The 15,420-nt window shown below is 35.9% G+C and overlaps 1 protein-coding gene across 2 annotated transcripts in view; it reads left to right on the plus strand.

The window, feature by feature from the left end:
• Nucleotides 1-15,420, plus strand: part of ADAMTS19 (ADAM metallopeptidase with thrombospondin type 1 motif 19) — a 152,787-nt gene that overhangs the window by 72,666 nt on the left and 64,701 nt on the right. For both annotated transcript variants that reach the window (XM_062617455.1, XM_062617456.1), the window contains exon 8: nt 6,461-6,566. In XM_062617455.1, the coding sequence (XP_062473439.1) occupies nt 6,461-6,566 (106 nt within the window). The remainder of the gene's footprint in view (nt 1-6,460; nt 6,567-15,420) is intronic.

The raw sequence follows: 15,420 nt of genomic DNA on the forward strand, positions 1-15,420 counted from the left end.
GTTTATGCGTATTTTTATGGATAAATTTTCATTAGATGATGTTGCCTTTACTTAAGAAAAAAGCCACTTAAAAGATTTAAAACTGTAAGAGCACTGCAGAGTGGCCATTTTACAGTGTATTGTTGCTTTAAAGTTTTTCCTTTACATTTTACAGATTTCTTTTTCATGTATTGCTTTAAAGTTAAAAAAAAAAAAAAAGAAAAAAGAAAAAAAACAATGGGAATATGTCGTCGTATTCATCTTGAGAGAATTGTTTTCCATGTGGGCTGCATTTTAAAAGAAGATTATTATCAGTATATTCTTACATCCCATCCCTATAATAAGACATTAAAAACATCTGTGGACTGTTCATAAGGTGCAAGAACTAAGGACCTAAAGCTGCATAATCACATATTCAGAAGTTGTTCATGGGTATATGGCATACATTGTATGGCCTCCCCATTTTTACCTTTTGTCTTCACTCTAAGGATTAAGGTGCAGCAGTTTGTTTAGTAATCTATTCTGAAACATAAAAATCACATACTTAGGTATTGGTAACATTTTTCTGGAAGCATTAGTTTTTCTGAGGTGTACATAAACTAACAAAACTGGTGAATATAATTTGAGTTACATTTTGTAAAATGCAGCAATAGTTGATTTCTTTTTATCTCATTATTTTTTCCTAAATTCTTGCAGTTCTGTGCGTGCATTTGCATATATATACACGCGCATGCAGGTATAGTTAAAACCTAACTCTTAAAAGAAAAAAACAGATATTTGTAGGCTTTTGTCTTTTCATTTGAGATTCCTGTTTGTTGTGAACTGTGTTGTTTTGATTGCTTCCATGTTTAAGGGCTGCTGATTCACTGTTGGCTGACAAGATTTGTTTTTCATAGAAATCATCAGTGTCTGGGATGCAGTTCAGAGGAGCTTGTGTTAATTAGACACTTAAGTGACAGCTCTGTGGAAAGTTCTTTTTCTCTTGTTTCTTAAGAAAAGCACCTGGGCTGCTAAAAATATTAATTTCTTTAGATTAGCAATCAAGTTCAGTTAAGTACTACCATTTATGCTCACAGGCCCATTTTTTTGCCAGTTCAAATTTAAAACACTTGTGTTTGAATTCCAACCCAGATATACTTGGGCATTGTGTGTTTCTCTTGGTTTGCTCAGTTTGTGCCTCATCAATAATTCAAACTAAGGTCAAGCTCTCAGAAGTGTATTGCTGCATGTCACCTTTGAAGGTGATTGTGATTCAAATCATCATAAGTTTTTCTGAATGTTTTCTATGCATTTATGGCTTACGTGTATTTCATCAGTGTCATAAACTATTGTTTGTGAAACTTCTATACACAAATATTACTGTTATTCATGGTCTATGCTTAAGAAATTTCAGTTGTATGTGTACTAATTTAGTAAAAAGAGATCCATCATTCATGAAGTTCATGAGCGGTTTCAATGTTCCTAAAGTTATATCTAATATGTGGATTTATGTTATATCTAATGGGCATTCAACAGTAATAGGGCGCTTCATTATTTTACCTAGATGATAGGGAATGCAGTAGGCACTGGAAATCTGTTCGATTCTACTGTTTTCGATTTTGTTCCAATTTGACATGTTTTACTGCTGGATAGATATCGTAACAAAGAACATACTATCCATAGATTCCTGAGAATACAACATACTCCTTCAGTAAAAAATGTTTTAAAACAGAATTATTTTTTTTGTATGTTTGTTTGTTTGTTTGTTCCTGAGCTGTGCTATAGGAACATATGCTCTCTTCAGTTCTTTCAGTTTCTTTTTTCAAGTGTTCGGAACCAGACATATGTATTTGGATTTCATGGAAATTTTTATTTCATCTGCACTGGAAATTCCGCTAGTCTGTGCTCTTCATCAATAGTAGAAGGAAGGTCTGGGTGATCCCCTATCCCTCTTCATCAAAGACTATGTTACAGGAAATTTGTTCTGTATTTTTTTATGGTCATTATTGTCTTATAATCTAGAAAAAAAAAAGTTCTGCCCAACAGAACATTACTGTTCCCAAAAGAGAGAGCTGCAACATAGCTCATGAATGCATAGAGGTGATATCCAGGTAATATCAGTGGACTAAACTGGTGGTACGTAGAAGCGTCTCTTTCTCTTTTGAAATCCTCTAAAATTAGAAAGTAGATTTTGAAGTAAGTGAGGGAGGGGATTCAGAATAAGCACATGGTGTGACAAACCAAGTTTGAAGGTGTTGTGAAACCCAGGAAGGTCAGAGAAAAAGAAATTAAAATGTGCTAAGTAAGTAATTTGTTTAATTAAGACTTTCAGAATATTAGCTGTATTTTATTGGATCGCTATAAAGGGAGAAATAATAACCATTCTCTGGCCTTTTAGAATGCAGTTTTACAAATGCAGACATACTATGGTGATTAGATGATCATATACTTAGATGATCAGAGGGCAGGAGCACCTCTGCTATGAAGACGGATTGAGAGAAAGAACTGGGGCTGTTCAGCCTGGAGGGGAGAAGGCTCTAGGGAGATCTTTCAGCAGTCTTTCAGTACCTAAAGGGGGCTTACAAGAAGTATGGAGATGGACTTTTTACAAGGGCATGTAGTGGAAAGATAAGGGGGAATGCCTTATACTGAAAGAGGAGATTTAGATTAGATATTAGGAAAAAATTCTTCACTGTGAGGGTGGGGATACACTGGAGCAGGTTGCCCAGAGAAGTTGTGTCTGCCTCATCCCTGGCAGTGTTCAAGACCAGGTTGGACAGGACTTTGAGCAAACTGGTCTAGTGGAAGATGTCCCTGTCCATGGCAGGGGGTTGGGGACCAGATGATCTCTCAGGTCCCTTCCTACCCAAACCATTCTATGATTCTATATTTGAATTGTACTTACATGTTGTCACTATAAGAAAAAGCCATGATTGTATATCTGGCTGAGTATTTCTTCATGTGATTTTGTTGGTTTGGTTGGGGTTTTTTTACTGTGGATTTTTCATTACTGCAGGCAATGCTGACAGTAGCCTTTCAATGTGCGTATTGGATTTATGTTGTGTGCAGAAGGCCATGAACGAGTAACAAAGCTGACAAATTTGTTTGGATATCTGAGTTGGTAACTTGGTTTTGTATATCTCTGTGAGCCGAAGCACAGCTTTTCAATGCAAAAAAAATGTGTGCCTAATTTGAAACAGTTAATAGTTTGATGATTTGTAGAAGATGTTCATTAAGTTACCAGAAAGGTTTAAAGAAAATTTATCATATTAAATAGAATGAAATGCTCATCTCTGTGGATAGTAATAATGGTAATAGTAATAAACTACTGCTGTGACTTTGCAAAAGTTCTACCTTTTCTTAAGGAGCATGTATTTCTTTGGATATATGCATCTTTGCTAAGAAAAAACTGTCGTGGTTTAAGCCCAGCCATGCAGCTCGCTCTCTCACTCTCCCCCCCCCCGCCTTCCCCCTTCCTCACCTCCCACTCCTGGAGGGATGAGGAGGAGAATTGAAAGAATGTAACTCCCAGGGGTTGAGATAAGAGCAGTCCAGTAACTAAGGTATGACACAAACCACTGCTGCTACCAGCAATAATAATGATATGAGAAATAGCAAAGGAAGAGAATACAACCGCTTACCACCTGCCGACTGATACCCAACATGACTGAGCAGTGATCTAGCTCTTCCGGGTTACTGCCCCCAGTTTATATAGTGGGCATGACATTCTGTGGTATCGAATACCTCTTTGGTTAGTTTGGGTCAGGTGTCCTGTCTCTGCTTCCTCCTGGCTTCCCCTCCTCCCTGGCAGAGCATGAGACTCGCAAAGTCTTTGGTCAGACTAAACATCACTTAGCAGCAACTGAAACCATCGGTGTTATCAGCGCTGTTCCCAGGCCAAAATTCAAAAACACAGCACTGCACCAGCTACTAAGAAGGAGAAAAATGACTGCTGCTGCTGAGCCCAGGACAGTATGAAACCTGCTATGTGCATAGTTCTTTGGGATCAAACGGGGGGCCAGGCAAATACTGGATAGCAACTAATAGTACGTATGTTGTTGTATGAAAGGACATTGCTAATATACTTGAATCTGCCATTTTAGAGGCCAAAAGAAGGTTAGGGGACTTATTTTCCCTGCAGAAAACTAGAGAGCACCAAACAGTTTTCTGTTAGCACTCATCAACAGTCAGAGGGAGGCTGGGGGATTTATCTTTCTGTAGATCCCAGCAAGTATGTTTTATCCAACTTGGGATACCTATCATCAGTAGGTGTCCTGGTTTAACCCCAGCTGGTGACTTAAGCACCACACAGCTGCTTGCTCCCTCTCCCCCCAGAAGAATGGGGGAGAGAACTGGGAGGGTAAAAGTGAGAAAACTCATGCATTGAGATAAAAACTTATTGGAATATTATTATGATCATTAAATTATAATGAAAAGGAAAATAGCAAAGAGGGGAAAAAAAAAACAACCCTCCAAAAACCCAAACTAAGAAAGAAAAGTCTGATCGATACTCAGCCACTCCTTGAGCTGTAGCCCCCCCCCCCTTTGTTTTAACATCGAGCATGATGCCATAATGTATGGGATATGTATGGAATATCCCTCTGGTGAGCTGGTGTCAGCTGTCCTGGCTCTGTTCTCTCCTAACTTCTTGTTCAGCCCCAGCCAACTTGCTGGTGGGGTGAGAAGCAGAAAAGGCCTTGAGTCTTTGTAAGCACTGCTTAGCAACTACTAATACATCCCTGTGTCATCAGCACTGCTTCCAGAACAAATCCAAAATATAGCTCCAAGAAAATTGACTCTACCCCAGCAAAACACGGCACAATAAGGAAAGTATTTCTGAATTTTGATGACAGTAATAGGAATGCCGACAAGACTTGGATTTTTTTCTATACCAAGAGTAAGTTTTCCATTTTGGTTTAGCGGTTTGTAAATTAATTGCTTCAGCTGAATCCAGGGCCCTGATGTCTGCTTCTTCTGGTATCAGTTCCAGCTCTACTACTTAGAGCTACAGCATTAACAGCAGCTCTCTCTCTTCTAGTTTGGTCATCAAAACTTGTGAGAAAATATATGTAAGTCTGGAACTACATGGCACAAAGTAGTTTTGAAATATTTTTATTTCAGCCACTGGCATGTAGCATTAAAAACAAAACATTACATTTCAGAACATTTCTTATTTCTCTTATTTTCAATGGAGTTAATATAAATGATACCTGTATTTAGCATGAGGTGTCATTTGAAGGACTTCACTTTTTTGTTTTCAACATGTTTTGCCTTTTTTTGTAACCCAAATTATTTTTACTCCTGCTTCATTTTTTCTCCCATCTTTGGAAAGAAATAATAGAAGTCAGAATATTCTGCCTTATTCACATCTAGTCTGTGATTTTTTTTTGTTCAGTCTTGAACAACATTTTTTGTCACGAGTTCTGTGTCAAAAAACCTTCAGCCAGCTTGGTTAAGAGCAGCATTGCCAGACTAGCAATGGGCTTACTACTTGAATTTTGTGTTGTGGATGAGACATTGTGCTTACAGGCTGACAAATAGTTCGATTCTAAGAAGAATGACTTTTATCTTGTTATGTTATCTTATTATGACTAAATTTCAAACACTGTCAAACATTTCAAACTTGACCTTTACATGCAAACATCCAGCAAACATTTTGGTCCAGAGGACACCATTCATTTGAAAGGATGTTCCTTGGAAGAAGGCCAAAAATTTGAAAGAGCGTTTTGATTGCTTACTTTGAAATTTCAAACAACGAGTGACAGTAGGTCCCTCTAAATATATTTGTGGTCTGGAAAAAGTCACTTTTACTCAAATTAAGCTACATATTCCTCAAGCTTTTACAATTACAGACATTTTACTTTTTAGAAGCTGAACTTGAACTCAGAAGCCTACCATTCAGGCTTCTATTTTTTTGAAAACTTAGGTATCACATAGTAGAGGCAATGACCTCACCTCTACAATGAATGTGTTTGTTCGGCTGCAGTCTCCTGTGGATTCTTCTCTGACTCTCTTACACATTTTTTAAATCATCAACATGCTGAACGTTATATCACTACTTAACAATGATAATGTGGGGGTATGGCTTTGTGCTTTGTGTTCTGTTCTTCTGTCAGAGGAAATACCTATTCTGATTTCTGTCCTATTGCTGTAGACATCTCTTTTCGTTTACGGTAGTATCAAGACTCATATGTATGTTCTATCACATTCATTAAGGTACCTAGCAATGCTTTTAAAGCATACAGTTTCTGCACATTGCAGTCTTTATAATCACATTGTTGTGATTTGTTCGCTGGTTGTGATTTGTTTGCCATCTTTTATCCAGTTCTGTGCTAAAATCAGTTTTCTGCCTTACAAGTTAAGTAAACCTTTCTCAGATGTCTATATATTTGGATGGCACTTACCACAATAAGGTTTCAGATTTGTTTGGACTCAATAATGCCATAACACGTACAGATAGTAATAACAAAAAATAATTTATTGTGGTGGTTGTGTTTCCTAGGTATAGCATATCTAAGTGGAATGTGCAGTGAAAAACGAAAGTGTATAATTGCGGAGGACAATGGCTTGAATCTTGCTTTTACTATTGCCCATGAAATGGGTCACAAGTAAGTATGTGGATAAGAAGCCCTAGTATTTGTTTGCATGTAATATTACTATGATTTGATTCATTTGAATGTGTATTTTAGTTTTCCCTTCCTCTTTCAGAAATGCTTTTTAAATTTGATGGAAAATTTGGAAAACAGTGTTTTTGTTAATAATAATAGTGACATCTGTTGATACATAGTATGTAAATTAAGAAAATGTTTACAACTTGGAGTAATACAGATGTCTTTATGGCTACACAATAACCAGGTTAGCTGGGAGGGCTGACATCGTCTAGAGGAAAAACAGGTGCCCCAAGATGTTTTTTCTTTTGAGACTCTGGTATTGTGTATCAGATCCACCTCTGACTATTGTTGCCAACAAACATTTTAATGAGATCATGAGTTGGAAGAGCCTTCATTTAATTTGGCTTTCTCAGGATAGATACGATTAAAGTGTATAATGGTCACTGGTCATCGTGACATTAATATTGTTTCTTCCTCCTCTTAATAGAAAAGAATGACAAAGTGCAGGTGAAGATAACTTTCCTTTAAAATTGGATTGGGTGTTTTTACTCATGCCAAGAGGAATGCTTTGAAGCAAAATGGAAAATTTCTCAAGTTGCAGTATTCAAATTTAAAGTTGGTAAAAGTTGGTTAGATTCTTGTCTTCAGTACTTGTTGAAGAAATATAAATAGGAGAGGTCTTATTTTTAAATAAAATAAAATAAAAGGGAGGTGTGTATTAATCTGTCATTTTTACCTGTAATGTCTGTTCCAGGTATCTGTGTATACATTTTTAGAATAGCAGCTTCAAAGTGTCAACAGAGAGGGATGTTTTCTTAAATCCTTTGAACCTCTGTGCATTGAAGTTAGGTATCTTAGGACAAACACTTTGAATTAAAAGTGATTTGGTTTAAATTTGGTCAGAGCTGAGAATGGATGTCATAGCATCTAATGTTGAAACATGAGTGGATTACAAGAAAGAATTGAAACTTAAAATATTTCTATTTAAAATTTGTTCTGTATGCAAAATAAGCAGATTCAGAACAATTTTGTAACTTGTTAGATGCTGTATGAAATCAGTATTTTCTGGTTTTTCTCTTTTTGGATTTTCCTAACTGCAGAAAGCAACTCCAGGTTAATATGACCCAGCCTGTTAGAGTGATAGTTATGATAAAGGAAAGACTTCAAAAGAAAAATCTGTTATTTTTTTTATGTTTTGTACCCATATGCTCTGCTTTTACCTTTTTTTTTTTTTTTACTGTAGTAGTGTTTGCTAATATTGAAAGAGAGGAATAGCTAGAGGAAGACACATTTCTGTATCCTTCTTCCTATTACAGTAAACCAAGGATAAGGGGAAAGAAACAGTAATTGAATATGATCTGAAGATAAGTTCACTGGTGAAGTAAATTAGAAAATTTATTGAGTCAAGTATGATAATATCAGATGTTTTAGAGAAATATAAGTACTGCTTTATGCTGCACAATAAAAATATGTTTAAGGAATAAAATTTGAAGGTGCAATTTCTGGATTTGAAAAAAAGAGGTATCATGATCATGAAGACGTGTAGTACCTTATGCTTCCTGAGAAATGGTGATGTACAAAATCCTAGATGCAGAAAATGGGAGGTAGGTATAAAATTCTTGCAAAGTTATGGGTGATGTGTTGGTTCTGCATAAGCAATTTTGAGAACGTGGTATACCGATTTTATAAAGAAGTTTATGTCTTGCAGCAGAGAAATCAGATCTTTGACATTCCGAGGGCTGCTGTATGAGAAACAGTATCTGTAACAAATTGGACAGGGAAGCTCACTGTTGCTCCGCAGCAGATCTTCCAAGACTGCTGCTCAGGCCAGGCTCTATAACCCTTGTTGTATTCAGAAGCAGCCTGACTGTCAAAGATGTTGAGCTTTAACTGTTTTGACTGTTTTTCATCATTATTGAGTTTTTTGTTCCAAATAAAATTATTGTTGACTGTCAACTGAAGTGCAGACACAGGAACCTAACTTTGAAAAGCACTCTTGCAATTTGCAAAATTAAGCTTTAGAATTATTTTTAAATAATTCTAAAGAGAGAAATGGCTTTGCTTCTCTGCAGTTTGTGCATAGCTGCTGAAAAATAGATGTATTTTTATATTATTTTTTGTATTTTTTTAATACCTGTGGTAACATTTTCTATCCTGTTTATTCAAAAATATTCACTTTACAGGAAATTTTATTCATAAAGTATAGTACTTGTTTAATAAGAAACTATTTTTATTAAATTTACTCTTTAACAAGAAAGATACAATGCTTCCCCTTTTGTTTGTTACTTACTTTATTGTTTTTATAAAAGGCAATAGGGGGGTTTCAGTTTATATTGCATTTCAGCATTATATATTCTTTATTTCAAATATGATTTTTATGTGAATAATCCCACCAATTTAATCACAAATGCTGCCTTTTTTTTTTTAATGGAAAAGGGTCCATAAGATAGCTGTTCAGAACTACTGCAATAGAAAACCCACAGTGCACTGCCTTTTAAAAATAGATATTTTTTTTTTTAAATATTTTAATGCATTTCAAAGCATCTATTAGATGTTCAACCATACAGACATGACAACTCAATACCCCTCCAATGACAGTAAATGCAGGTCAGTGGCAAAAAAATAGTGTTATCCCAATAAAGAGTCACAAGGTTCTTGACAGCACCTTTGATTCTGTCATTCAATTTTTGTGCTTTATTAGGTAAGTTCTTTAAAAATCGATAGTCTTCAATCGTCCTGCATGCGTATCAAAGCAGGCATCTGTGTTCTGAACTCATGAAGTTATGCTGATTTAAATCAGCCTAGGATCTTACTGGGCAGATAGATATGTCTTATCAAACTTTCCAGTGGCCTGGAAATTGCCCAACAAAATACATTTGCAATTAGAGATGACAGAAAATGCAGTTTACTACGTATCATGCATGTCCATTTACTCAAACTCTCAAAATCTATATGGTGATTCAAAACCATGAAGAAAATAGTTTTGCTTAGTCCAATTCTAAGAACAGAGGCTCAGTAAAGATCTTCTTACTTTCTGCAAGCACATCACAACAATACCTACCAGAAATCAAGCTGGACTAGCCTTTTGGCTAGACAGCTAAGAAACAGTTTAGGAAGAAATGAATCACTGAGGCAGTGAAGTAAGCCTACATCAGCGTTTTTTGTAAGTTAAGTTTAGATTAATCAACTTTCTCTCTAGCAAGATATCAGGCTCCCATTTCTCCTAGACTGGAGTATGCCAGCATGGATTTGGAGTTCACTCTTCTTAGAACAGCATTTGTAAACTGAGCTGCTAGTGACTGAACATCCTACAGGATGCATAGGCTTAATTGATAGTCTAATACATTTAAATACATTAAAAAGTTGGCAAGAGATCATCACAATGTCAAAGTTTTATGGCTTTTGTTAACAGGGAAACCTTTTTTTTTGTCTATTCATTGAGTACATGGTAGCCTGAAGTCTTTTTTCCTGATTACATATTTTCTTCAATTTGGAGAAGTGTCATATGTCAGTGTTTTTCATTGGCATACGATTAAAGGCATAAACTGCAGACATAATTGTTTATCTGGAAGTACTGCCGTTTGCGGGATGTGGCATGGGTATCGTATTTACCAGAAATGAATACTTTTCCTGTATTGCGTACTATCTGTAAAAAAAAAAAAACAAAAACCTTCAGTCACAAGTAGTATCTGTCTGCATATTATGATGCTAAATACATCTGTCACATCAAAAGCTTTAAATTATTTATATACTTAAGTCAAAAGACCATGGCAAGGTGCTATGTCTGGATCCAACTTCCTAGAGAATGATCAATGGTTCACAAAACAAAAATATTCATTGCATAAACATTATTTTTTTTCCTCTAATCAAATTATTAACAAGAAGATTGAGGTTTCCTTGTCTAGTAGACTTTTCCTTAGAAGACAGTGTTTTTCCAAAAGAAATAATCTTCTTTTAACATCATAGTTTTTCTGCAGCTGAGTTACTTGTGTTGCAATTCATTTCAGCCTAAATAATTCATTTACAAGTACTAATGATGTGTCTTATCACATTTATGCAATGACCTGTGAAGCCCTTATGTATTTTAAAACACTTGTGAAAAAATCATAAAGGTTTACTTCACCAGCTGGGCTAAACAAAACCAAACCACATATTTTAATTCATATTTGTACATTAATTCTGTAAAATGGCTGATAGAAACCTGCTGCTAGTCCATTTGTTTACTTAATTTTCCATATAAAGACAGCAGTGTGATACAAGTTTTTTTGTTTAAAAACTGCAATCCAAGCACTAACAAAGTAGTCCAGCTTCCGTTTTCCTGTCAGTAATAGTCAATGAGTGGTGCTATTTTCACTTACCAAATACATCTGTGTGATACAGTGATATGCAAGATTTCATATTACCCAAATTCTTGTGACAATCTTTGTACTATTAAATGCCGTATACAGATCTAAACCTTGACATTTCCAAATGCATACCTTAAGAAGTTTTGATCATTCTAACATAATATTGTGTGTAATTATGACAAAAAAGAAAACAGTGGAAATAATAGGGAGGATAATACTTTGTAATTAATAATAATTTTTAATTATTCTTATTTTTTAAAATTAATACAATCCATTCTAGGTTTGTGATTTATTTGCTAGAATTGAAGAAAATCTATAGGTTAATAATAGCAATAAATTTACAAATGCTATGTAGCAATCATTTATTAAAAAAAAAACTGGAAGAAATCAGGTGGCAGCCAGATCCCATCACACATCACAGGCATGAACTGGCACCAGCGGTCAGAGATTTACTGTCTCCTTCACAAGGGGAACATTTTTTTCAATAATTTTCATTCTAACTTGAGTTTAAACTAGTACTGTTACACTGAATCTGCAGTTTATAGTCATCACTCCTCTGCTGCTTACCTCATGGGCTGAACTCTTATCTTTTAGGATTTGTGAATCTACTATACTATACTATACTGAATATTCAGCAACCTACCCCTGGTTCCTTTGGTACTTGCTCTCGTGCTTTTCCTAATCCATCTCTTATTTCCTAACCTCTTTCACTGTTAGTGACTGCCTGAATGGTAGTAATTCTCTTTAATCTTTTTAATTCTAGCTGCTTTCTTTTATTCACAGATAGACCTAAAGTAATTCTCCACATTCATCTGAATTCATCTTATTACTTGCTCATGTATGAAGTTTTTGATACTACTTAGTCTTTGTGGCTGCTAGTTTAATAGCAGCATTCTTGTTCAGCTCCACTACCATGCTTTTAAGTGGAATAAGATGGTGATCTCTTGCCATTTGAAAAGCACAAAGAAAATAATGAATAAATAATAAAAAGCTTTTCACCTGAAAGAGTGTTGGGTCACTGAGCAAATGATGACATGAATGTAGGACATGTAGGAGACTTTTGGAGTCATATAGTGAGAATACAAAATAGCACTTTACAATGCTGACCTAATTCTTTCCAAAAGTTGTGGGCATAGCCCACATATTAAATATAATATAATGACCGAGGACCCTTTGTTGAGCCTTAAAAGAGCTTTTATTTCTTAATACTCAACTATAATTAAATCAAATCAAAGTGTGGTACTTTGTATTTTTTTTGGTGTGTGGGTTGACACTGGAAGGCATTTTGTGCCTGTAAGCCTATAACCTATTCCCTTGGTGGCAGGAGAGGTGCTGTCATCTATCTTGAATCCAGCTGTATGCATATAATTGCAGCAGGAGTGAATTGTAAAAGAATTATTTTTTAACTGAAAAAATGCACTAATATTTGTCTCCTGCTTTCGGTCAGCTAAATTGTTAGCTCTGACTTTCAAGCAGAGAGAAATTAAGGGTTTTCCTTTGTGCTGTTCCTACTGCACGTTAAACATCAATAGGGATCATCTTCAAAATTTAGTAGAGATTGCTCCAACTTTCTGCATGATATCAGAAAAAAATCTGGCAGTGTTTTTTAAACAAGTTTTAGAAGTTTTATTAGATAAAAATATTTTTTCAGTTGACTTGACAACCATGTATAATGTTAGTGAGGTTTATTTGACCAAGGCTCCTTGTCAAAATACTTTTAAACTGAGATTATTAAAATACAGTTTAATTTCATAGTGTGAGTTGAAATATCGCTAATATTTGAGTTAGGGAATGCATTCCATAGGATGTTTCCTACTTTCATATTTCATCTGCCATATATAGTCTTTTACCAGAATGGGTGGAGTAATTTTTATGTATCATTGAAAAAAATAACACTCCTGTTCTTCTAAAAGGATTTTTATCTCTACAGATACCATCAACTACTTTGAAGTACAGCACTGTTGTCTTTGTTAATTATGTTTTTTCAGACTGTGGCAAAGTTTTCCTCTTACTCCAAACTCACTATCTTCCTCCCACATGCATATGGTGGTGGTTCACATGAGTTTGAATGATAACAGCTGTAGCTGAAAAGAACTTATAGACAGAAACAGCAATGTGCCCAATACTAGCATAATGAATTCTATAGGAAGAGCACAGAACAGCACCTTAGACAGTTTCTGCTGTGCCTTTGATTTAGTGAAAGCATGTAGTTGTCTCCTTCCTGTAGACAGTGCAGCAAGGAAGGCTAGAAAATGCCATGACCACAACATGAGCATCGAATATTGTTATACCATTGACTGTTAACAAGAAGCTGATACACATGCTTCCTTTACATACTCTCTTGCTGGAGAAGGTCACAATGACGTTTCACGTTCTTTCTTTTACCACACACATTATGTGGTGTAATGAAAGAAATCAGGAATCAGTACTACTCCATATATACTTTTATGTGGTCTTGGAATTGAAACTAGGTCATATAAAAATACCCAGTCGTTACCATACTATAGGAGGCATCAACAGTACACATTGAGGAAAAGATTTCTAAGAATTTTTAAGAGCGGGTTCTGTTGCTACTTTAGCATATTTCTTGTATATTGTTTTGCAATTTAGTTAGTTCATGTTGGCATAATGACCTGTAATTCATTTTTGAAGTAGCTATTCATTCAGCTAGTCAAAGGCTTTGATACTGGTCTCCGATATTTGTTGGTTATTTTGTAATGTGTACTTAGTTTGGAGGTGGAAGCATATTGAAGAATAAACTCTATTGGATTAGTGCAGATACGTTGAACTGCATTTGAATGTCAAAGCAGATTAGAAATGCTATAAAAGAACAGCATCTGAAGTATTGGAAGACAATTTTGTCCTCAGGATTCATGTACTGATAGACTACACAGAACACTTACTTGGTAGCAGATTGGAAAAAAGGATTACACTGGTGTTTGTATGTAATGTTGGCTAGTAAAACTGTTTTTTGAAACAGGAAAGGTCTTGGTTAAGCTCAGCAAACATTTTTCTGGGTGATTTTAAAGACTAGTTTATGACAAAGTCTGACTTTAAGAATTGTTCCTTAGAATATACAGTGGATGGAAAATAATATGAAATTATGTTTTGGTTGTTATTTTTAATTTTAAAAATATTTTAAGTAATATATATATATGTGTTAATTTCCACTTAGTGTAAATGGAGACATCAATTCTGTAGTAAGACGTATCATAACATTATATGTGCTTATGTCATGGTTTAAACCTAGCCACGCAGCTGGCGCTCTCACTCCTCCCCCCCCACCCCCTTCCTCCCCTCCAGCTCCCAGAGGGATGGGGAGGAGAATTGAAAGAATGTAACTCCCATGGGTTGAGATAAGAACAGTCCAGTAACTAAGGTATAACACAAATCACTACTGCTACCACCAATAATAATGATTATTAGGGAAACAACAAGGGAAGAGAATACAACCCCTCACCACCTGCCGACTGATACCCAGCCCGACCGAGCAGTGATCTCACCCTTCCAGGTAACTGCCCCCATTTTATATAGTGGGCATGACGTGCTGTGGTATGGAATACCTCTTTGGTTGGTTTGGGTAATGCGTCCTGTCTCTGCTTCCTCCCGGCTTCCCTTCCTCCCTAGCAGAGCATGAGGCTCACAAAGTCCTTGGTCAGACTAAACATTACTTAGCACCAACTAAAACCATCGGTGTTGTCAGTGCTGTTCCCAGGCCGAAAGTCAAAAACACAGCACTTCACCAGCTACTAAGAAGGAGAAAAATGACTGCTGCTGCTGAACCCAGGACAACTTATATGTTATAAATGCTTTATTTCAAATCATAGTGTATATGATACTGATAACTGAGTACGTTTGCAGTAAGGAAGTATAGAACTTGAAGCGCTGTAAGCAAACTATTTCTTGTGCAGTCAGCAAAGTAAAATCTCATTAGATTTTCTGTGTTCTTCCATAATTCTTATGGATATTGCTCTTCAGATAGGGATGTCTCATTCTGTATGTCAGGCATGTAAATAGAATGTAAGGAGAGTGAAAAGGCACTTTTGTGTAGTTGTTTTGTCCCATTCAGGTCATTCAGGAAAAGATAGAAACTGGGATGAGAGCTGGGATGAGAGTCAGTTGGATTTGTTTACCACAGTTAAACAGTTTACGGCTGATAAAATTACCCTCTTCATGCAGAAGCAGTTGTTCCAGTGCTTCAGATTGTGGAGTGTACACATCACTGTAAGAGGCTGAGCACTCTGATAAGCAAGATAAAGCTCTACATGGTGTTTAAATTCGTGTCATTAGTAAACCCAAGGTCATGCAGGCTTGCAAGATAATATAAAATTTGATGTAATCATGAGGGGGGGTTGGGATAGAGTGGGGAAAAAAGTGAACTGGTGTTTTCAGTGATGGGTGGCAAGGTTTTTTGCCCTTTGGCACTGCAGTCTGGTGAAATATAGAGAAGGAATTATGTACTCTAGTTTAAAACAGCAAACTTCTCACATCTTTGCAGTCTCTAA

This window comes from Pezoporus occidentalis, unplaced genomic scaffold, assembly GCF_034315485.1.
Source record: "Pezoporus occidentalis ecotype Australia unplaced genomic scaffold, CSIRO_AGI_Poc_V1 ctg196, whole genome shotgun sequence".
NCBI lineage: Eukaryota > Metazoa > Chordata > Aves > Psittaciformes > Psittacidae > Pezoporus > Pezoporus occidentalis.